Source organism: Phyllostomus discolor, chromosome 7 (genome assembly GCF_004126475.2).
Source record: "Phyllostomus discolor isolate MPI-MPIP mPhyDis1 chromosome 7, mPhyDis1.pri.v3, whole genome shotgun sequence".
Classification (NCBI taxonomy): domain Eukaryota; kingdom Metazoa; phylum Chordata; class Mammalia; order Chiroptera; family Phyllostomidae; genus Phyllostomus; species Phyllostomus discolor.
Window position 1 is genome coordinate 130298367 of NC_040909.2, and position 23575 is coordinate 130321941.

Sequence of the window (23575 nt, forward strand, 5' to 3'; positions counted from 1 at the left end):
TTGGCAATGAGAACCAGGGCACATTAAGGACTCCCATGCTAGGGGAAAGGGTCCCACTGCTACTTGAGCTCCTTACAACCTTCAGCAATCAACTTTCTTACTATTTAAAATTCTCCAGGAGTCTGCTGTTAAAACTCGCTTTTGAATCTCATAGGATTGTGGTAGTGTTTTCAGGTGCTGGCATAAGGAGAACAGGTGGCCTTCCCCACACCAGTCCCAGATGCCACATCTGCCCCTTTGCCAACCACGGGCACCTGCATTCCTTATCGTGCCAACAGTGGCACGTGCTCACACTTACCCCTTTTCCGGAATCACATGACTCACTGAGCCCCTTCTCTTTGTCTGGGACTGTACAACTACCTAAGGTGCAGCTTGGCTTACTGGTCTTAATCCCACAGCTCTCCAGTGTGGATTCCAAAATGTGTGTGTGGTTTCCAGACATATTTGCATTAATCCCGAAAATCAATGTGTATTGAAGATTTATATTCATGAGACATTTCTCACGAACACTGATAGCGTAGAAACAATGGGTGATTAATTCTCACACAGTAAATACAGGGAGCGCTTTCAGTCACTAAATGATCCATCAAAATGTTTACCAAGCAACTGAAAAGATGATACACACTAATATTCTCAGAAAAACTACAGTTAGGCTGCACAGCTTGGCTATGGACCAAAAATGTCAGGAAAAAAAAGGTATACAAGTGGAAAAATATATATAAATTCAGTTAACTCCAATCGATGGTTTATTAGAGACCCTCATAGCATTTTCCAAAAGAACTTGACATATTTTATTTTAATAAGACATAGTGAAGAGGAAGTGGTTTAAAAGATGTCATCAATCTTTTATTTAACTAAGCACGGCCCTTCATTTTGAAGGAAATGATAACAGTTTCAAATTGGAACCTCCTTCTCAAGAAGTCATATGAGAACATACTGATTTAACATACAATCTTCAACAGAAATAAGGTTTACACAACTCACTGGGAAATAAAATACATGTAGAGTGTATCGCGTTAGTGTAATTCTCCACGGGTTACAGTGTTATAGTGAAGAACAGAACGACATAATGAAAAGTTGAATAATCCAGTCAAGTTTGTAGTTAAGTTACCCTGATTTAAAAAAAAAATTCATAAATAAAATATAACTTCCCAAACCAATCCATTCGATAACCATGATCACATTAGATTCTATTCCAACTTATGAAAAAAAAAAATGGTGAGACAATCACATAACATCAAGAGTCTTCAACACAGTGGATTCCATTTTGTTAAGAAAAAAATAGAAAACGAGTAGTCCTTAAATTTTCTCCACTCTCCATAGCATATGTCATATAAAATTAAAGTTTTGCTTCCAAAAATATGTTCCCGCGTGGCTGTGTTGTCTAGTGGTGCTAGTGGGGTCAGAAGCACCAAGACAGGAGACGCTTAACCACTGAAGGGTCATTTTTCATAAAAACTAAAAATTTCCTCACAGGTCTGGAATGCAGCCTTCTGCTAGGCATTTTAGTGCTATTAAAGTTATTTTTTAAGTTAAATGTGGAATGGGAACTATAAAAAGTTGAGTTCTTTCGGTACAAAAGTTGTGTCGCTGGAGTCGTGGGCCCCTCCGACGTACACAAGCAGTGTCAATAAAATAGTTGCTCAAGTAAGAAAATAGAGTTTGTCTGATTCCCCTTAGCACACGGTCCAGTCGGGTGTCCGGCTTACCCCTGCCGGAGCTGCCGAAGAACATTAGAGTCCGTATGTCTTTCCTTCAAAGAGCATCTGTTATTCAAAGTACAAAAAAACGGTTCTAAGGTCCTAAGCCTAAGGAGAAACAAAAATTATTAAATATATGCATTTTTAAAGTGCCAGATGGAGCCATTGTCTGGGATTCAACATTCACTGATCCGCCACACTGCCCTCTTGAGGACAGAGCCAAACGCTGGCTGGATTCTCTTCTCTTGGCACCTGCACTGGTTGGATGTTGCTTTGCTTGAAGCTCTAGAACCCTACAACTACTTCGATGGAGTCACTGTTCCTAAGTATTACATATGTCACATCTCCGGTGCCCTGTACAAAACACTTGCTTTACACAGGAAAGCAGTCCCTGGAGTGGACCTATTCCCTCATCTAGCTCATTTCCATGCCCCGAGGTCAAAAACCTCTTCCCCAGAGGCACACTGCAATGGTTGGTGCAGATCTTAAAGGAGTGCTTCTTCAGGTTGAGACTGCTCACAGAAAGCAGTTCATTTGCAACAACAGATACTCACTGCTCCACCTCAGTGTGACCAAGAACATCCGCTTTCCACTTGGGGGCAAAGGAGGAAGACAGGGATGGGGGACTGGAAAGGACCCCTGGCCACCAGCTAGCCCAGAACTGCTGGATAGTGATGCTCTTCTTCCTTCCTGCTGTCTGCACATGAGTCATTGCTTTTAAATTTCCCTACTGTGTTAAGCATAAAAGAACATCCAGATCTGTTAGGCAGAGTAGGCTCTCGTCAATGTCTTTACCCATGTTTCTCTTGCTCCTCTTTTCCATGAGCAAGAGAAACATAAACAAAAAGTGGTGAGATTTACTAAACACGGAAACTAGACTGATAAGTCTCCAAGTCACAGACTGGAGCAGAGTGTGTGTGGTTCATCTCTCACAAAGTGCTAGACCTGCTTGGTGAGCCCTGTCGCCAAAACACAGGGAACACAGTTAATGCCCTTGTAATTAAATGATGTCACGTGGAGGTGCTATGAAGACAAAAATTATGACCTCAACTGCCAAGTCTGGAAAAAGTATACGAGGAAATCCTTCAAGTCTTGTGGCCTTGATTTAGGGAGATCCAGGCAGAAGGCCCAAGGACGACCACAGTTACAGAACACTGAAGTGTGATTCTACTCCAGCTGCAAGATTTAGGTCACAAAAATGCCATGTTCAGTGCACTCTCTAATGACTCCCAAGAGAAAGAAAAACTTGACTCAACCTCTGAGACAGTATTAGCAATGCCAATGTGCAGCAGGGACATATTCTGAAATACAGGGCACGCATCCTTAAAGAGCTCACATGACGACAAGGAGCAGCTTGTAAAAATCTTTTTTGAGCCTCATCATAGAGCAAACTAACTCAGCAGCAGATCCAAATAGTATTGGCCAGTCTGCTGTCGACAGATTCCACAATCACTAACCTGTGCTTTACGACTGTCACCAGATTTGGCACCGACTATACCAGGTGGCCTTTGTGATGGCTGTCAGGTCTCTTGAGAAAGCATTCTGAAGGTGTGTTCTCTAAGCCACAAGGAGACTATTGCAATTGAACAAGACTTTGCATCTTGAATTAAGTGTGTATCAAGGTGGCTACCAAAATAAATACCTTATCATTAAAATATGCCTTAGGCCTGAGATTTTAACCAGCAGCAGAACAAAAGTGAGAGATGGAGTGGTGACGGAAAATTAAAATTCACAGGACAACCATCAAAGCCTTACATTTTAAAAAGGTTACCTTCACTGTTCAGGAATAGGGTTCAGTGGGAAGTGGGAGTGATTGACTAGTTCCTACCAGGGCAAACCTGTTTGGCTGCTTCTGTAGTGGATACTTTGCAGGGTGGCACCAGCCAGTGCCATGCGTGACCTGGGGATGAACACAGCCAAGCAGGTTTAATTAGATCAGTGACACAAAAGGCTATTCCCACCTTTGATAACAAATAACACAGCTGTAAGTGCCTACAATAGCAGGCGAGGAACAAAGGCAGCCAAACAGAACCATAATTGAATCCTTCCCCTAGTTGGCCCATGACAATGATTTACTTGTAACCTAGGAAGTGGCTGGTGGAGCAGGAGGAGGCAGGAGGCTCAGCCAGCCCCAGAAGATGAATTACCTGGGGATTGGGAGGAGGGAGGTAGCAAAGTCTTTGTTTTGTGGCCGAAGTTTACTGACTCTTTGTTACATTTCACAGGCCGCTGATTGGTTTTGGTCTGCTGCTCCCCGACCTGGTCCTGGTTTCTCCAAGCCTGCATCCCAGGAATCCCATAAAACAAATCGCCCCAGCCTCCTGGATCCCACACACAGCTCCACAGGGGTAGCCGATATGCATCTGGGCTGGCCACAATCCCACACTGGCCTTAGCACAGGGCATCCTCCAAGCCCAGGGTAGGAGGACAGCAGGTAGAAGGCAATGGCAGACGTTGGTACTCCAAATTTTTCTCCATCCCTGCATAACAAGGAGGGTACATTTTGGTCCCAGGTCCAGCAGGGATTTAGTGTCAGGCATGCCTACAGTTTGCCCCACCTCAGAAAGAAGACAGATTGAGAAGGTGGGCAGGCAGTGCCCCCAACCAAATTGTTGCTATGTGCTCCCTCTTCCTCCTCCGTCCCAGAGAACAAGCTCAAGCCACAGCTGGCTGCGCATTTTGCCAACTCTCCGTTTTCCAAATGGCCCAGGAGCCCAGATGGGTCCCAGAAGGTGGTGGAGGAGGAGTAGAGGGAGGGAGCAGCAGCTGCTGGCAACAGCTCCGTGTCACAACTCTGTACTCAGCTCTCCCATCAGTGCACCACCGCTTCCCGGTCCTCCACCTCCCAGCCCGGCGCAGGAGGGCGCTCGGGAGGCGGTTTAGTCCGAGCGGCATCGCTGTCGCCCTCTTCGGGCTCGGTGGGGTGCAGGTGCATGGCGAGCTCCTGCAGCACAGCAGCGCGCCCTATCTGGTCGTTGCGCCGCTTCTCCATGATCAGGTCCTCCAGGCTCTGGAACTCAAGCGTGTGGCTGCGCTGCGCAGAGAGCTGGATCTGCAGCCGGTAAGGCTGCTTGCCAATGCGCAGCTCGCCGCCAATCTTGAACTCGCGCTTGCCATAGCGGCACCAGGCAGCGAAGCTCTCTGAGTTGCGCCAGCTCAGCTCGCGCTCTTTGGCGCCCACGTGCGCCAGCGCGTTGCGCACCACCGTGCTGGGGCTGAGCGGCTTGTAGCGGTATAGATCGTTTACCACGCGGCCCCGCCGGCCCTGGCTCGCGTCGGTCAGGAAGCTGTTGCTCACCTCCAGCCGGTGCAAGTGCACCACCTGGAAGTTGCCCACGTACACAGCCCAGTGCGGGTACTGCGCCTGCGACACGAACTCCACCAGGTCGCCAGGCTTGCACTTGTTGAGCAGGTTCTCTGGCGTGTAGGTGCTCAGCGCCGCAGAACCTGGCGCGAAGCTTTTCTGGTAGATGCACTCATCACGGTAGAACACAGAGCACTCCACCTCATGCAGCCGAGGGTCGTAGGGCTGCGGCGGAGGCAGTGTTGGCCCGTCCCCGCCTTTGGGCAGGCCACCGCCATCCGTCCCCTGGGGCGGCGGCTGCGGTTCCACATCCTCGTCGTCATTGGAAAAGATGTAGGAGACCCCAATGCGAGGGCCGTCATCTCGGTCCATGCCAGTTGGGTCGGCTGTGGGAACTTCCTTATAATTTAGGTGGGTCAGTTTCTCCACCTGGTTGCCCATCACGCTGCGGACACACGTTCACACCGCCGAGAGGAGAGAAAGCGAAACCACCACTAGGGTCATTGGCACTTGTCCCCGGACAGGGGCTGAGACCACCTGTTGGAAGAGGAAGGCAAGGAAGCCATATAGGAGCCCCTCCGGGTAAAGGACGATTTGTTAAGAGGTGGAAGAAAGGTTTGGGTGGAGCACCAGAAGCCATTCTAAGAGGGATCTCCCGTAGCGAGCCTTCCCTCATTTCTCCACCTCTAGGGCACTGTCTCAGCAGGACAGGCGATCCCAAGTCCACCCCCCACCCCGCCCTCACCTCGCTCGGGCAAAAGTCCATTGCATCAGCAGCTCCTAGGGCTTCCGCCAGTGCCCCACCTGCCAAGCCCAGGCAGGAGGGGTAAGAAAAACTTTACTCCAGTCCCTCCTTTCCTCACATCCCCTCCACCCTACGGCCCTAACTTAAGCCCTGAGACGATCCCCAACCCCCAAGCCTCCTTCCCTAAGAAACCAGCGAGGACTGCGTAGCAAGGTCCTAGCAGGTGAGCTACCTTACCTGGCACACCTGCGGCTCTTTCTCCTTCCGTCTCCCCCCCCTTTCCCCCCCCCCCCGCGCGCGTGCCCTCTAGCTCGGGTTACCTGCGCAAACTCACCCGCGGAGAGGTGGAGGCCCTGGGGAACACGGAGGAGGCCCCCGCCGCACGCTGAGACTTCTAGGACGAGTTTGCAGGTGTGGGCTCCACAGTCCTTCCTCTCCTGGCGCGGGCGGCAGCGAGCCTGGACAGAGGGGAGCGATGCATGTCTTGCCCCACTCGGCTACACAGTCTCAAGATTTGAAAGTGGGAGTCAATGTCTGTTCACTCTGCACCTCCTCCCTTCTGCTGGTATTGCCGCTCCCCCTCCACCGGCTCTCGGGGGAAGTGGGGCGCGAGGAGGAGGAGAAGGAAGCAGCTTGGCTGCCTGGCGGCGCCAGCTCCAGCTCGGTCCCGGCGAGCAACAAGCGCTGGAGCGGGAGGAACGGGATTGTAGATCCGGCTCCGGGCTCCCGGGGCGGGAGCGCAGCCCGTAGCATTTAAAGAGACAGGCGCTCGCTCCCGGAACCCGGGTCTTTCCCACGCGGTGCAGAGCCTCTGGGATACCCGCCCCGCCGGGCCCACCGGACCCGCGGAGCTCCGCCCAGGCCACGCCCCCACGCCGCAGCAGGTTTAAATCCAGCTGGTAAATCATCAACGCGCGGGCTGAGTGACGTTCGGGGCACGGGTGTCTGCGCTGGCCCCTGGGAACTCGCTCGCCACCCTAGAGCCTGGGCCTGCTGTGGGGACCTCTGCTTGCTCAGTTCGCGTTTTTCCGAGCTGTGAGCTTTCAAAAGAAGTTGAAAGGCTAAAGCCACCTGCCAGTGTAGAGATGGGAGAGGGAGTAAGTGTGCCGTTTCTCTCCCTTTGCTTCTTTGCCAAGGTACCTGGAGAGGGAGGGGCAGTCATTAGGAAGCAAGCGCACGTCTTTTCCTTCCTGGAACATATTTCTTGCCAATATTCACAACAAAGTTTTGTTTTGTTTTTTTTTAGTGGAACAGCTAGAAAACTGTGCCAGTTTAGAGGTATCTCCAGGATGAGTGCTGCGAAACTTTCCAGTAGGGGAAAAAAATTCACAGGAAGGACACAATATAAAACAGAAGAAAGACTTAGTTACGGGCCTACCCCCAAGGCCCTCTCTGGGTTCACTGATGTCCCCCCGAAGTTAGCAAAAGTCGATTTCACCACCCCCATTGTTTTGAGTTACTAGCTGGCCTGGCAGTGAAAGAAAGTATTCAGCTCTGTTTTTTTTTTGACTGTGAGGGGCGCAGAAATTGCCTAAATGTCCTTAAATTAAGAACAAATTAGCCGAGGCCCCTGGTGAATATATTTCCTTCCTGCTGATTTACAGAAGGAAGTGACAGAGTGCTTTACAGAAGGAGAGGAGTATTGCCTATTAACCTCCACAAGAGGACACATCCTCCCTTCCCCCTCCATGCCGGTTTGTATTTTGTACCTAAGATATAGGCTACCAAAGTGTTCCTTTTTTTTTTTTTTTTTTTTAAATCATAGATCTGAGTGGAGGTGGAGGGTGGACAATAGGCAAGCTTAGGTCTTCACTGGGACACCCTAACTAATTTCCTGCTGCATTTATTTAAGAATGCAACTCAAGACCTCCTCTACCCTGTTTTCCATCACTGTTTCTTTTGACTAAGTTTTTCCAGGTAACACTATTACTTATTCAGTGTATATACCAACCAATGGAAACAAACATACGAACACTGCCGTGATCCTTTTCAGCGTGGATGGAGGGGGAGGGGGAAATCAATCTACTTACGTACTTTTGAGCCTGAACAATCGATATTACCCGGGCTGTAATGGAAGTCCGTCCCTCAGCAAGTCTGAGATCACAGTATAAGTTAGACCAAAAAGAGACTTCCTTGCAGGCTGAATTTACCTGCATACTGTCTGACCAGCCCTAAACAAGTGTGACCAGATGAATCCCCACGTCCCACCTTTTGACAACAGTGCTCTGGGGGCTGCTGTTATTCACAAGGTATTTGCCACAACCTTGTGAGCTCATGTAGGTACCCGTTCCACAGCCAAGACTTAGGCTTAGGAAGGCAGTGGGCAGTTACCCCATGTCTCTTAGACCAGGAAACCTTTGCTACTGGCAGCTGGGGAAGGCCCCTGTGTATGCTGGCTGGTGATGCAAGAATCCCTTTGACTCAGTAGTACAGTAGTATGACAGTTCACAGCCAGCACTCTGGGGTAAAAGGTCTAATACGGAAAAACACTGAAAAATAAGATAAGCAAAGCCACTTTAAAATAGTCGGAGCTGCCATCCCAGAGGAAGTGCCTTGCCTTCTTACCCCTCAAGCCTTTGGATGTTAAAACAGGGCAAAATAACCTTTGGACTGGCCCTAATGCAGCACTGCATTCCAAACAACTGGGTATTATAACTATATAGGGCTGTGGTTAAAGACATTCTTGTTAGAATTAGAATCACTATGTTAGCTTACCTGCACCTATAGTAATCTCTTCCTTTTCTTCAAGTAATTGCAGTTAGAAAGGTGGAGAAGCTTTGGGGTTTTAAGATTGGCACTCTGGCTGCTCTACGGGGAGTGAATGAGAGGGGAGGCAGGCCTCAGAGGGGGGCAGGAGCCTAGCCAGCAAAGGACAAAGCCTGTGAAGGCACCTTTCCCAAGAGCAGCCACTCAGACAAGAAATGTTAGTTGGATTTGAATTCTCAGTCATACTGTCCCTGTATCAGTGACACAAGTGTCAAATCCCACACACCTCCTCAGAGAAGGCACTCAATAAAAAAATAAGGGTTGAATGCCAGTTAGTGACTCACAGGATTCCGGTCCAGGGCAGTGGGGAATAATTAAGAAGTGGCGTTTCTACCTGACCCGACATGGGCGCTGAACCTGCCAGTGTGGCAGAGATCCTGGTCTAGATGGCTGCCTCTAAGAATGTACAAAACCGGAGCACAAGGGCAGAACTATGCGATGAGGAATCTGGAACTCTGCCTGTTCCTCAGGCTGGGCCCCGGGTTCATGGCAGCAGCCGTGGCTGTGTGGGCTGGCTGGGAAATAGGTCCCTCCATACCTCCCTCATCAGGGGACTCCCAGACTCCCCTGCTTCTGTTACCCCCCACCGCTGGGGGTTTGTTGTGACCTTAGGAGGTGAAAGGTAGCAGAATGGAAACTGATGCCCCAGACTGAAGTCCTGTTTGCCAGGGGCATGACCTTGGAGCTGTCTCTTCCCCATCCAGGCCTCCTTTTCCATCTCTAAAAGGAGACAGTGTATACGGAAGCACCTTGTAAACCCTAAAGGCGGTGTCTTGTCCCACATTATTTAGACACCACGTAAGAGCCAGACGATGATTTTACTGTGGTAGCAAAAGGATAACCGTGTGATGTGGGCAGCCTCTAACTAGATCCTACCAATCCTGTTTTCAGCATTCCTAGCTGAGAAGACAAAAGCACAGAGGTGTGAATCCTGCTGGATTCAAATCCCTATCTGCCCGGCACCCAGGCTGCTTCTCATGCTGCGTCACGCCACCCAGGGGCACCAGCCTGTGGGTTCATCCAGATGCTGGTCGGGGGCTGGTATGTCTTCTGGATGTAGAGTGACCAACTTGTCCTGGTTTGCCTGGGACTATCCTAGTCTTAGCACTAAAAGCCCCACATCCTAGGGAACTGGGACAGCTGGCTGCCCTGCCTAGTGCCTCCCTATCCTGGTCACTGGGTCATTGCCTTCCCTCAACCAAGAGCTTCATGAACATGGAGCTGGGGGCATTGCGGGGGTGGGACAGGGCAGGGAGAAGGGGACAGGAGAGTCGGGTGTTTTTGTCCAGATCTCACTCTCACAAGGGACCCCCACTTCCAGGTGAAGTTACACATACAGCAGCCACCGCATAAAAGGGCCAGAAAATAAAAGAGACAATCAATGTTGCAAGCTGCTTTGACAATCATTGTACTATTTCCAGGAGGTGCAGTCTGAGCCTGTCTCCCTCTGAGAGGTCTGGCCTGCAGCTCCTCTTGCCAGCCAGCCAGCCTATCTTGAGCCTCGAAACCTGCATGAAGAGTGTTGTACTTGGGCTCATTCTTCCTAGAACCTCCAATTAAGGAAGGGACCCTAGAGGCGGCTGAGTGGCACCCTTCCCTTGGCATCTGTATTTTATTTTGCTTTTTCCCTCAGATCACCAGAGCAAGCTCTCCCAAGAAGACTGAGCTGGTGTGTCCCGTGGGTGGGGGTGACCAGGAGATAGCACCAGGAGGGGTCTGGAGCTTTTGCCCACCGCTAGTCATCAGCCCTCCATGCATTAGCCCTGTGGCTCCACTGTAAGGCAGCTTTTAGTCCTTTCCTGGGAGAGGGCTCACCGGTGGGAACACACTGAGGCCAGTCCCTCCCGGAGGCTTGCTGCTCTAGGAGGCCCCTGACATCACATTGTTGATGTTGAACCAGAGTGTGATTTGTGCTCGGGAGTCTGAGCGTGTAGCTGGGTTCCTGCAAAGCCTCATGAAAGATGCATTTCACCAAGCGGCTCCAGGGGAGAGACCGGCTTAAATTACAGCTCGACAAATCCAAATATTGGCATATCTGCAAATCCAAATGTAGGGATTTCAAGAAAAAAAAACCCACCTAAATTCTAAGAATCTTATTTTGCAGGTCTTGGGCAAGGAAGGAAGGTGAGATATTCAGAGAAGAGACAAGGCTGTCAATAATGAGAGAAGCTTCGGCAGAGCAAACCTATCCTCTTTTTCTTGCTGGGCGTTCTCCATGCTTCCCCGTGAGTGAGGAAGACGGCCTTGTTCAGCACAGGCTTCCCCAAACCGCTTCGACAGGCCTGGGTCCACGGCATCCCCACTAGAGTCTACCCACGACACAGCAGCCCCAGCGAGCCTGGGAGCCACACCAGGTCGCTTTTCTGCTCAGACCCTCCATGGCTCTCTGCATCTCCCTTGGAGAAGGCCAACATCCCTAAAATAACCCCATGAGGTAAAAGGCTTCCCCCATGGCTTCTCTGTCAATGCAAGAAACAATCAAACCTGTAGAGAATTTCTGTGAGCTTATTTGAACCAAATTGGCAACAATTGCCCGGCAAGGCAACTCTCAACAGCTCCAGAAGTGCTCCGGAGAATGGCAGTTTAACATTTTATGTTACACATTACAATCAAAGGAGGAGGCGTAAGGGGGTTACATGAAATGCATTGGCAATGGGTTAGGGAGGCAGGAGAAAGCAATGCAGGGAAATCTGGGACTGGATAAAATGTAAGATAGAGAGACACAAACTTCCTTCACTTTGGTGGGTAAAGCACAGTGAACAACGAACATTTATGGCACCCAGCGATGGTATTTCCAGAGAACAAGATAACAGTGAGGGGCTCTGGCTGTCTTTACTCTGGTGGGAGATTATGCCCAGGGGGGTCTGGAAAAAGGAAACTATCTTGACATTCCCAAGGCATGTTATCTTAGATGCAAAAGGACAACAGGCTCCGTTGAAGTAAAGATTGGCCTTGATTAGGGGGAGATAGCGATCTAGGACAGGACGACCCACCCACCGTGGCCTGCTTTTAGTTAATCAATTTTAATTTCAGACCGTCCTGTTTGGTTACTTTAGAACCCTGAGTTTGTCAGGCTGCCAGCCAGGCCTCCCCTGAGCGTGTCAGGTTTAGTACGTGGCCCCTGTTCTCCCACTCCCCGCTGACACCTGCAGGCACACGGGCCCTTGCGCTTCCTCCCCCGTGGCGGGCACACTTCTCTCTCAGGGCCTTACCTTTCTCTGTCCCCTCTGCCTGAAACACTTTTCCCCGGGCTCCTTCCTGGTGCGATCTTTACCTGTTGACGCAGATGTTATTCTTGGTGAGCCTTTCCTAATAACCCCATTTCAAATTCCAAGTGTCCGAGTGTCCTACATACGTGAGTCCCCTTTCCTGCTCTATTTTTCTATCACTTGCTGGACTCATCATCTTTAATGTTCTACATAATTTATTGCTTCACTTTTGTTTGTCTTCTCTCCCAAATAGATTAGAAGTTCTACGAAGTCAGGGATCCCTGTTTGCTCATGGAGGTGTCCCCAGCTCCTACAGTGGTGCTCGGACACATGCTAGGCTCAACAAATCGTAGTTCAATGAGAGAATGTAAGGGCTGTTGGTGGGTCGTCTGTACCCACCCTCACCATAGCTCTCATGGTGCAGGATTGCTCTCAATTGACAGATGGGAAAATGAATGATGAAGTTCCCTAAATATGTGTGCCATATGAATATGGCATCTCAGCAAAGAACAATGCTTTTGTAGAGAAGTGGCAGGACAAAAGAAAAGGACTTTGAACTTCTACTGGTGGTTGATTGTGAGAAGGCCAACATATGGGGAGAGGAACGGTAGGTAAGGGCTAGTCTGTAAGGCTTGCATATGCAGACCACTCTCAGGCCACCTCGTCTCATGTTAAAGCTGTTGTCCCCTTCCTGGTGCAGGCAGTGTAGAAGGGGACACCTTAACACGGGAAGTTTATGTTCTGTTTTCAGGTAGATCGGGCGAGGGCAGAGAGCTTTTCTAATATCTGCGGCTTCTTAATTGCCTTCCATTCAAAGTAATCCTGTGCCCAAGTGCCTACACTGGGGTAGCAGATTATACTACTCTTTGCTGTAAACCAGCAAATAGATGAGGCCTTGTCTCTGAGATAGTAGAGGATTTATTCTGGGCCAGGTACTGTGCTAACTATTTGTCATCGTTACCTGGCTGACCCTCCTCACCAGCTTTCAGGGCACGTTCTGTTGTTCTCCTTACGCCCATTTTATAGGTGGGGAAAACGAAATGTCAAAAGTGACTTGTCCCTATCAGGGAGCCGGTAAGTCAGCCAGCCAACAGGATATGGACCTGGGCAGATTTGAGTGTAAACTAACCCCCCAACCCCCAGACACGGCACCTTGTCCCCAGCCACTCTTTGTCACACAGATGTCACAAACCACAGGAAGGAGCTTCTTGGTAGCCCAAATGCAGCCATAACGGTTTCTTTTTCCTCCTTCTCCTCTGAGTGAGGCACACTTCACCCAGAGCAGCTACCCCAAGGGTTCCAGCCAGGTTTCTTAGAGTTTAGCTCGCCCATACTGACTGCAGAACCAGACTGGCGGAAGAAAGCCCTGCTGGAGAAAGGAACCTGAACTTTTATCTCAGGATAGCCCAGGGAGAAGGAAAAAGAAACAACCTGGGAACCTTTGCTAATCTGACAAGTGAATGCATTACGGTGGGAGGGTCCAGTGGGAGGGTCCGAGTCATTAGGTCTCTGGACACCTGCCAAGCAAGATAAAGAAATTGGATTGCCGTGTGCTGCACCGAGTCACTACGTCCCTGCAGGCCCTGGAACACAACGCCAACCTAAGCTGGAGGAAGTCTGCCCTCTTGGCAGGGTCAGAAAGATTCCCATTCCCACCAGGCCAGTTTCCCCCAGCTAGTACCAATTCCTGCCCAAGTCGTGACCAACTAGACAAACATGCGAACATTCGCTAACACCGACCTCAGCCCCTTCCCTCCAGTGGTCCACAGGCCCCAGGGGGTCCTGCCTCCTGCGTTTTTATGTAAATGACTGGCAGGCAGAATCTCACACAGCCTTAACTAGGAACACTTCCCTGAAAGGTCTCCAGTTAACTGGATTTCTGTTTAACTGAAGCTGAAGCCAAACCTGCCTTGTTTCATCCCTTGTTATTGAAAATCTTTCTAAACTCTGTTAGTTCGCCCACCTGCCTAAGTTTCTGGAGCAGAATGAACATAATTGCATTTTTGCTCGATGATCAGGCATCTTGCAGCGCCTTGGGGCACTATTCTGCCTAGTGGTTTAAATTAAAATTTCACTGTAGTTGTAGACTTTTGTAAGAAATTGGGCTCCAACGGTTCCAAGTTGAAGAAGAAATTAATTTAATATACGTTTGTTGAGAGATGCACAATAGCTTGCCTTCCCAGTGCCTAGAAGAGTGTCAGGAGCATTTTCTTTAAAATTTTCCCTCTAGTGTTGATGGACACCATGAATACCTGATAGGGATATTTTGCAGATTTTTTTCCCAATAATAATTGTGTAAGGGGGTGCAGCCAGGGGGCCCCCCAAAAAAGGATTTGTAACGGGGTCCACAACTCAGGGTGTCCAGGAAATATTAAAAATATGGGATGTTCTCATCCCCACAAGTCTGAACTGGGGGATGGGGCACATGGAGCAGGGCCAGTGAGAGTTGTTTTGCATAGCAACAGTTTTGTAGATAACTTCTAGAATGGTCATTTAACATATCTATAACCTTTAACTGGTTTATTGGGTATGTTAAGTAGCTGTGGCCCGGCTTTGAGCCAGGGGGATGGGAGTGACTTCCACCCAGGATGTAACTAGGAGGCAACTCCCCCTGGTTACAGAGCCTGTGAAACAGCTTGGAGATGATTGGTTCCACACCACAGGGCCACACCTGCCCAGACTTACTGTGGCAGCCCAGAAAAGCTGGGAAAATATGGGAATGCTGGCAAGTGTAGCCAATTGTGAGAAGAGTCAGAAATGGGGCTGCAGAGGAAGATTGGCAGTGGGATTTAAACCCAGGTGTGGCAGCCATGACGAGAATCCCCATGGGGCTTAGGAAGCCAGAAAGCAAGATGTAGCAGCGATGCTGAGCTCTTTCTTAGCAGTTTGGAAGAATGCAGGAGAGACACTGTGGGAAGGAAAGGGGTGAAAGGACTCTTGCCGGTGGACCAGGAGAAGGTGCCACACCAGCAAGAAGGTGCTTAGTCCGTTTTGGACTAAGAACTGGAGCTCATGGTGGCGACACAGCTGAGTATGCTGGGAACCAAGGGAGGCCTGCCAGCTAAGCACGGATTACTGGGAAGAACCAGGAGCTATCTGAGCCACAGACTTCCATTTCTTTTCCTGAGATATGGTATCTCAGGCCGGGCAAAGGGGGGAAGGAAGGACAGTGTGTGTTTGTGGGTGTTTTAAGGGACTTTGGGATTTTAATGAAGACTTTAAGTCATTACTCCTAAGTCTGTATAACTTTTGAATAAATAATTCCTTTCCTTTTCACCAATCTCTGACACTGAGAGTTGTAATTCTCTGGTGGTAGGCAAGGTAAACCTAGTACAGGGGGACCACAGGAAGAGGGGCTCCATTCGGTAACATTGTGGGACCTCCTTCTCCAGTGGCCAATCAGGGAAAATCATGGGAGACCACATGTGCAGTAGCTTTAAGGTAATACAACTACTTGTACAGGCACAATAAAATCCCACCAAAACTAGCCAGGAAGGATCTGCCCTGTAAGAATAAAATCCCTCCAGCCCATGAGGTCAATCTCCACTTTGAACTGGCCTGCTTCCATGTTCTCTGCCATAAACTGTGTGTATTCAGTTCAATTCTTTGTCCCGATCACCAAGAACCTGGTTACCTGTGCTCCCCTGTGACAATTGTACTGGCTCTTTATTGATTGATCAATGATTGTTCCAGGTGTTGTGCTAAGCCTTTTGCATGTTCATAATTTCGTCCCCCATTTTCACGCAGTGGATGGGCTTTAGTCTGCAGAGGAAAGGGAGGGAGCCTCTGAGAGGCTGAGTGACTAGGTGGAGGTTCTAAGACTTGGTTGGAAGGGGCAAACCAGCATGAGTATGACTTGGGTTTTATGGATGGCAGTCTGTACCCGCTCTTGGGGGCTAGATATGCAAGAAGACCCTAAAATATAAGGAAGTAGAACCTCCAGGAAGTGGAAATTGAGGTAGGGGATCCCCCACATACACATACCCAGGGCCCTAGACTCCCCATCTGTTGGGAGGCCAGTAGAGTGCAGAAGTTTAGAGAACTGAGCTTCACATGCTCTGTGGGAGGCACCAGGCAGTCTGTCTTGTTTTGTTTGTTTTATTTATCATTTCCAACTTTTGGTGAACTGATAACTTTGTAAAATAACATAGATATAAGTTACTAGAAGAAGAAAGTAAAAATAACAAAATGAGGTACAGGCCCCATGTTCATTACTGTTCGTAGATTCAGCAGGCATGAAATAACTGTCAAATAGTTATAAAGTCTCTAGCGGCCCACTCCCAATATTTGTTCTTGCGCTGTGGACAGGTAACAAGCTGTTGGTGCACAGACAGAGGTGCTCACGTTGCTCTTGACTGGGCTGGGCCAGACTGACGCCAGCATCTGCAACTGTGAGCTCTGAACTGGCAGCGTGGGCCTCACCCGGGAGCTGGGCTTGCTGGAAATGAAGCATCTCAGGAAATCCCATGTCCCATCTCCCACCTCTGAACCGGAATCTTCACTTTCGCCAGATCACCAGGAGATTCTTGTGCATTAATGCTCAGGAAGCACTGATTTAGAACGTAGGTCCTGAAGTCTGATCACCTCTATTCATCAAGCACTGTCTCATTTATCTGTGCCATATTGGGCAAATCACTGAACCTCTCTCGGTGTGCTTCAGTGTCCTCATCTCAACAGCAGCCCCCTCTCCGGGATATTGTGAGCACGTGGAGGTAAAGTGTACCTGGTGGGGTAAGGCTGGATGAAAGCAGTCCATGGAGGCTGGCCTCAGTGGAGCCTAGCATAGCAAGGTAAGGGCTCCGTAGGTACTCTTGTTATTGTTAATGATTTAAAAAAAAAAAATTCCCTAGCCCATTCTTGTCTTTGAAGCCTAGGCATCAAAGATGCCTGGCCAATGATGTTTACTTCACTGGTTAAATTATGTTAGCTATATGCAGGGTTTCCCTTCTTTTGCCTGATCCCAGTTATTTACCGTATTTTTCAGACTATAAGACATACCCCACCCCCGCACCATTTGGGAGGAATAATGGCTGTTAATGCTGCTGTTGAGTTCTGTTTACATCTACATTGCTGAAATATTATGTTATTTATGTTATTAAATATTTTACCACATTTTTTGCTCCAAATTTTTTTCCCTATTTTCTTCCTCTAAAAACTAGGTGCATCTTATGATCTGAAAAATACGGTCAATGGCCACTGAATCCATTTATAAAACCCACTTGGCCTGGTTCCTCACCCCACTCAGGATTATCTGTGTGTACTAACCATCCTGAACTTGGTGAGTCTACACGAGACCCTGAAACCAAAGTTCTGGTGTCCCGGGCTGTCCAGGGCAGATCTCCCTGGGACTTGGTGGCTCCTTCTGGCCTGTGGAGCCACGGTGACTCAGCTGGGGGAGAGGACACCCGGGATCCACGCCCTGAACCGTGAGGTTTTGGTAGCAGCCACGGCCCTGGCAGCTCTTCTTCTTTTCTTCCATTATCTGCGCAGATGAAAGCCAGCGAGTCCTTCAGCAACACTGACAGTTCCGTGAGCTTGAATCCTGGTGCGGGCGGCCAGCAAAAGTACACAGTCAGCCAAGTGGAGTTTGCTGGAGATTTATGCGGAAATCCAGCCGTAGAGGCAGGACTGCTGGATTTATAACAGGGGAGGGATAATTTGTTCTCGTGTGCTAAGATAAGGGTAAACAAATTTCCTGCTGTGATGTAAGCCCCTATCTGCACAAGTCAGGAAAGATCCCCTGCCCTGTTGCCAAACCGTGTGCTCCACAACTGATCCGCGGAGACTTCTCTCTCTGAGACTTCATCTAGAGGCCAGCTAGAGGTGGAAGGACATGCCTGGGTGCAGACGAGGGGACTCCTGTGTTTTTGGGCACTTCCAAAGCTTGGAAATAAAAGTGAGCATGACAGTGGCTATAGTATTTGGAAAATTCTGGAGAGAAGCTGAGGTGGTGTCGAGTAACGACCACCCCTGAACATGACTGAGGAAATGTGCCAGCAAATGCATGTTTCCATTTGAGCCCACGACTGGCTTTGGTCCAGCAGTCTCACCCACCTTGGACCTGGCTCTGGCCTTTCTGTTGTCCACATCAGGTAGATCAGTGTTCTCTGTCCCCAGAGTTCCTTGTGTAGCTCCCCAGAGGGAGCCCTCAGGGGGCAGTGGCGGTTGGGGGGTTGTCTGTCTCTGTCGCACCTTCCTCCTCTGGAGGACAAAGGCACTGTTTGATGATCTGTGTATCCCTCATGCATAAGCTGCTCTACATGTGCTATTAACACAGACATAAGAAAGAAGGCCAGAGCTCTCAGGGTGAATCTCTTTAAGAAGCACAGGTATGCAACTTAAAATTTTGAAAATTATTATTATTTGGACAACATACATGATTTTGTGTTCTGCATATATTTTTATAATTCTAATTATTCTATGTGTAACTATTATTACATCACTTTTCAGGTACTGAAACCAAGGCTCCAGAACCAAGAGAACGACAGCTCTCATGTCGAGAAGCCGAGGTTCAAGCCTATGACTGCGTTAGACCACGCAGCTCCACTCTGCCCGAGCTAATGCTGGGGAACAGATTCCAGGCTATACAGTGTCCGTGTTCCTCTGGGGCCTCCTGAGCCTAACACTGGGCCCCCTTTCCCTCACCTGTACAATAGGGGGTGATGGACAGAGACCCTGCAGGCTGCTTGTCAGTGGGTGTCAGGAGTGCAGGAGGAGGAGGTACGTATCTGGGAAACTGAGCTCTTAAGGCTTGAGCAACATCAAGTGCGAGTCTCTCCAAAAACTGAGCACAGACTTGGGCGTGAGAGACGTGAGCAGGGAGCCGGTCTCCAGCACCAGGCCTGCCAGAGGCAGTCCATCCCAGCGCCTGCAAGTCCCGTCTAGGACGGCGTAACCAGGTTGGTGTGATAAAGAACATGATCCCTGAAGATGTGCGTGGTCACATTTGTGTGCAGAGCAAGGTAGACATACATGCATGTGTGTGCACACATGGATACGGTCATCAAGAAAGTGTGTGTGTGCTTAGCCAGAGACACAAGAGACGCAGGGTAAGATTCTTTCACATTGCAGATCATATCATCAAAACTCTCCACCTTCCCCTACATGGGACATTATAGATTATTAAGGTCTCTGGTTAGCAAGTTTCCCTCTGTGTTGTGCTTCTCATATTCCTGGTGCAGACAATGTGTATAATACAATATATTACATTTTGCAGAAAACAAAGATTATATATATTATATATAACCTATATAATGTCTTATATCTGTATATCTATAGCTAGGTAATATCTATCTATATTCTTGCTTTTTTGTCTTAATTTTTTTCCTGTATAGAATATTTCTGGAAGTTTATCCAAAAAGCTGGTAAGCATGGTTGCCTCTGAATAGGGATCTAAGGGCCAGAGGCAGGGAAAAGAATACTTTTTCATAACACCCTCTTGTATATTGTTTGCATCTTTTAATCATGGACATAGATTCCTTATCTGAAACAATGAACTAAAAAAAAAAAAAAAACTATAGTCAAGTGTCTGTCTTATGCCTGGCTTCTGAATGGGTTCCCCTGAGGGGATGACTGGTTTGAATGTGATGACGTCCTAGAGTGCTGATGGCACGGTCAGAGGCTGTCTCTGGTTTTTTACTCAACAGTGAACAATTTGCTGTGGAGACCTCCCTGCTCCCGTGGGAAGAAGGCAACTCTGACACTTGGTGAGACAAACCACCACCATTTCACTTGCTCACGACTCTGTGAGGCATCATTTGGGCTGGACTGAGCTTGACAGTTTATCTATTGATCTCTGGTGTCCATCATGTGGCATAACAGGGCCACATGGACTGTGGTGGTCTTTCTCTCATGTCTGGCAAATGGAGCTGGCTATTGGCCGGACCGCTTTTCTCCAGCAGCTGAGCCTGGGCTGCTTCTGGTGATGATGTTCTAAGGGCAGCGAGAGGAAGGGCAGCTCCCAACGCATAAGTACTTCCCAAGTCTCTGCTTCCATCACATTTGCTGATGCCCCGCGGGCCAACTCAAGTCACATGGCGGAGACCCAAATCAGTGTGGGAGGGGACTGCGCCAGGTCATGTGTACAAGGAAACATGATTTATTGGAGCCAATTACTGTGGCTCTGCCACAACTACCTCAAACCAAGGACTTGAATGTCCACGGGGTCCTTCTCTCTACCATGTCTTTGCTTTGCTTCTGCAAGTCATCTCCATTCCTTCAGACACACGCTTTCCTCAAAGGCCGGAACCACAGCCTCCCGCAGCTCCAGGAATCACTTTCTCAGCTTCCCGCCCGAAAGGGTCTTTTTCCTCTTGATTCTATTCTGAGAGTCACAGGGAAGAACTCTGCTTGGTCCATGGTAGGTCAGATGCCCATCCTGGGCCTAAGCGGTCGGCATGCTGTATTTAGTGGTTCCCTCCCACCAGACGCTCCTATTTGGAGAGAGGTTGTAGGAGGAGTCAGTGTGGAGACCTCTCCCCGAGCATAAGGTTGCATCTCTGCTGGAGTAATGAAGATGTGCTGGCCAGAGATCACGAGTATGGAATACATGTGCACAAACAGACGGTGTTGGGGACCATTTGAACAAAAAAACCTCACAGACTATTTTTTGGATATTTTTTTTTACTTGTTTGTTGGTTGGGAAAGTCTGGTTTTAATAGGAATTGAAGCTAGTATTAATTCACTTTCTATAGTTTGCCAAAACATAACCTTATTAAATTGATCTACACATTTTGCTTATTTTCTCTAGGAAAAAAAAAAAAAAAACCAACACAGACTAACATCCCCCGCTGGCCCCAATGCGAAGTGGCTGGGTGTCTCCGTGGCAAATATATAACAGCGATTAAATGACCTTGTCACTCACCTCCCTCTGAGATCATGTTGGGAAACCAGAACACAGAAAAGCCAGAGAAGAGAGGCTTGAGTCCTAATTGGCACATCATTCACATCAATGAGGGTCTAGTTTTCCCTCCAGCCCCATTGGGAATTTAAGAGCATGCTAACGCCGGCCCACGCTGTGACCTGTGAGTGAGTATACGGGATTGGTGGCAAATGGAAGTTGCTGGCTCTGCCCCCGTTACGCTCAGCGTCCGATGGAGGAGGCGTTCCAGCTGAGCATCTGTGCGGGCCCCCAGCACAAGCAGAGAGGAAGGGCCCCCTCTGGCCTTTTTGTTTGGAGTGAGGGCAAGTGGAGCGAGACAGCAGGAGAGTGTAGGAATGCCGGCCTTTGGGGGAAGCTATCCGGTTCGCACAAATAGCAGAGATTCCTGAAAGTCTTGGAGGCTGGCTTGGCTGGGTAGCCATGGCGATGCCTCGCATCCTGCTTTCCTGCTGCTGGAGAGAGAGTTGGCCCCACTTCCCAGGGGCCTTAGCTGGTGCAGCTGCAGCTTGTTTTAGAAATTCTGCTAGACGGGCAGCTACTCCTCAGAAGCACTCTATTAACTGGTGGGACTGGCTCTTAACTGTCTGGGCACCCTGAGGCACTTCACCGGCACCCCTGCTGCCCACGAGGAAACATTTGCCAGTGACCCTGGTGTCAACACTTTCCGCTAACAGGTTCTGGTTTGCCTTCAAGGGATGGCTTAGTTCTTTTTTCGATTCTTTGGATTCTTTGTCGGCAGTTAGGGTGTGTTTATCAGTGGGATTGTTGAGGAGTCCTGGCTGTGACTTTGGACTATGAAAACAGTCTGGGTCCCCGTACACCCAGTTCCCATTCATGCTCCCTCCCCTCCTCCCACTCTTCTGTGGATGCCCACACCCACCCGTCCTGGATGAAACAGGGCCTCGCTGGAATAACAGGGTTATACATGTGGTCCCCACCCCAGCCCAGGTAATGAAGAGCGTGTGCTCCCTTTGGTATAAAAAGAAGATTAAGTTTTGTTTCTTCTCTCCTGAAGGATGCTCAAATAGTTCTTCCAACCCATCCCCCTCCCTGCATCCCTGTCATCTTTTGTTTGCCATTTCTGGTAGCGTGTGTGCACTGCTGTTATGGAGGGAATGGGAGTTAAACAACTCATCCCTAAGGTAATGTTTCTAGACAGACTAAGAGTTCTTCAGGTCACTGGAGCGGCAGCAAATGGGGGCTCACCTTGCCAAGACTTGGCATGTATGGGATGTCGAGTGCACGACAATGACGTGAGTGCTCACCATCAAAGAGACGGACTCAGAAATAGGTCAGTTCCTAATCGTGGTGTTAACCGACTTGACACAGGGTCCTCCTTTTGCCTTAACTTTCCGTGTGAGCATAAATAAGTCATGTTACCTGGATCTCTATAAATTCCCTTTTACATCACAGGGATTCGCCGTAGATCCACACAGATACAGGGGACAGGTGAGTCTTTTTGCCCGAGGAAGGCAGCCTACCCTCCTGCTGCCCATCTCTGGTTTTTGGGTGGGGAAGCTCTCTGGTGTGAAATGGGAGAGAAAGTTTTGGAAGATCAGGATGGGAGGAAGAAAGACCCGTCTGATTGTTAAAGCCATGATCTTCAAGGTCAAGGACATGGAGGGGACAAGGCCAGAGGGGACAAGGCAGGGGGCCCACAGAGGTAAAATGCTTCAGTAGAGGCGGGGGGTGGGGTCAAGCACAGCCTTGAAGTTCATGAGTCAAGGTGGGGTTTGCACCTCAGTTCTACCTATTACTGATGGTGTGGACTTGGATGGGCCACATCACTTCCCTGAGCCTCAGTTTCCTCACTTGTTAAGGTGGGATAACAGTTCTTTTTCTTGGTTTTTTTGAAGTAAATGAAATCATACATGCAAAAGACCCATGGGTGCTCAATAAATGACTCTCAAAATTGATTTTCGTTTAAATACCCATAAGTGCACCCCTAACAGGGAGCCAGGAATAGTACCCAAAGATTCTCTAACGTACTGAACCAACACCAGCAGAAGATAGAACGACTTCCCAATTCTCCTACACGGAGTGACACAGCTTCTGTGAAAACATCCCGCAGGCTCCCACCTCCTTGCACCAGCTCCTGCTGACCCTCCTCCGTGTGGAAGGCCGTCCGTCTCACACCTCGGTCATGGTCACTGTCGCCTCCTCCCTCTCCTTCCCCGGGGTCTGTCCTTCCCTGGGACTGTGTTCACACTCCTGTGAAAGACCTCACACCCTGAGATGTTCTGATCTGCCCACGTCGCCCTGTCAGTCTGCGCGCTCTCTGCAGGGAGCGCCTGAGGTGTGATACCAGCGAACGCTTGCATGGAGCTCCTGGGTCCCACACACTGCGTTACCACGCTCCTTACATGCTCTCTCTCGCAGTCCTCACCTCCACCCTATGAGGCGCTGCTACCCCACTTTGTGGAGGAAGACTATGAGGCACCAAACGTTTCTGCATTTTCACCTGAGGTCTCAAAGTTCCAAGTGGCAGAGCCAGAACTCGAATCTGGTCTGACTCAGAAGTCTCCTTTCTCCTCTATGCCAGCTGTGCTGGCATTACTAGCACTAAATAGAACACCTCACAGTTTGTCTTCAGGAAGTACTTACTGAAGTAACTGGAATAACCACCCAAAACTATCCTTAGAAAGTTTTAAGTTCATGGGCTCTATGTCTTTATATGAAGGATATGCTGATGTAATGAATTTGCATCTCCAATGTTGGGAACTGCCCTGCCTGGTATCAGAAGCTGTAACCCCCCCCCCCCCCCACCCCGCCCAAGGCTAAGGCTGAGGGAGTGGCCTTGGACCGTAAGCCAGCAAGGAGACAAAACGTTGTCTCCCTGGCAGGAGCGCTGCTTCTGCTGCTTCATTCATAACTGAACCCCAAAGCTTGGTCAGTTAGCCAAAGACGGGTAAGATTCCCCAAGGGGGGAATGATCTAAGACAGGCATGATCACGTGGGAGTCCCCCAAGA

The 23575-nt window shown here is 49.2% G+C and overlaps 1 protein-coding gene and 1 long non-coding RNA gene across 5 annotated transcripts; one reads left to right on the forward strand and one right to left on the reverse strand.

Moving 5' to 3' along the window:
* Positions 1–821: 821 nt before the first annotated feature.
* On the reverse strand, positions 822–6546 carry LRATD2 (LRAT domain containing 2). Of its 3 annotated transcripts, XM_036031418.1 has the most exons (3): positions 6084–6546; positions 5750–5808; positions 822–5541 (listed from the first exon to the last, which is right to left on the reverse strand). In XM_036031418.1, exon 3 carries the CDS (start codon positions 5443–5445, stop codon positions 4513–4515), a length of 933 nt encoding a protein of 310 aa, XP_035887311.1. In that variant the 5' UTR covers positions 5446–5541; positions 5750–5808; positions 6084–6546; the 3' UTR covers positions 822–4512. The 3 variants fall into 3 exon arrangements, with proteins under 3 accessions (XP_035887311.1, XP_028389789.1, XP_035887312.1); XM_028533988.2 differs by lacking the exon at positions 5750–5808 and having other exon boundaries at positions 6084–6545; XM_036031419.1 differs by lacking the exons at positions 5750–5808; positions 6084–6546 and adding an exon at positions 5987–6056.
* On the forward strand, positions 5815–19234 carry LOC118501795. 2 transcript variants are annotated; one of them, XR_004904451.1, is made up of 3 exons: positions 5815–5972; positions 16033–16514; positions 18175–19234. It is a non-coding gene; the product is annotated as an uncharacterized LOC118501795 (long non-coding RNA). The 2 variants fall into 2 exon arrangements; XR_004904450.1 differs by lacking the exons at positions 5815–5972; positions 16033–16514 and adding exons at positions 6642–6846; positions 16884–18053.
* Positions 19235–23575: the final 4341 nt, after the last annotated feature.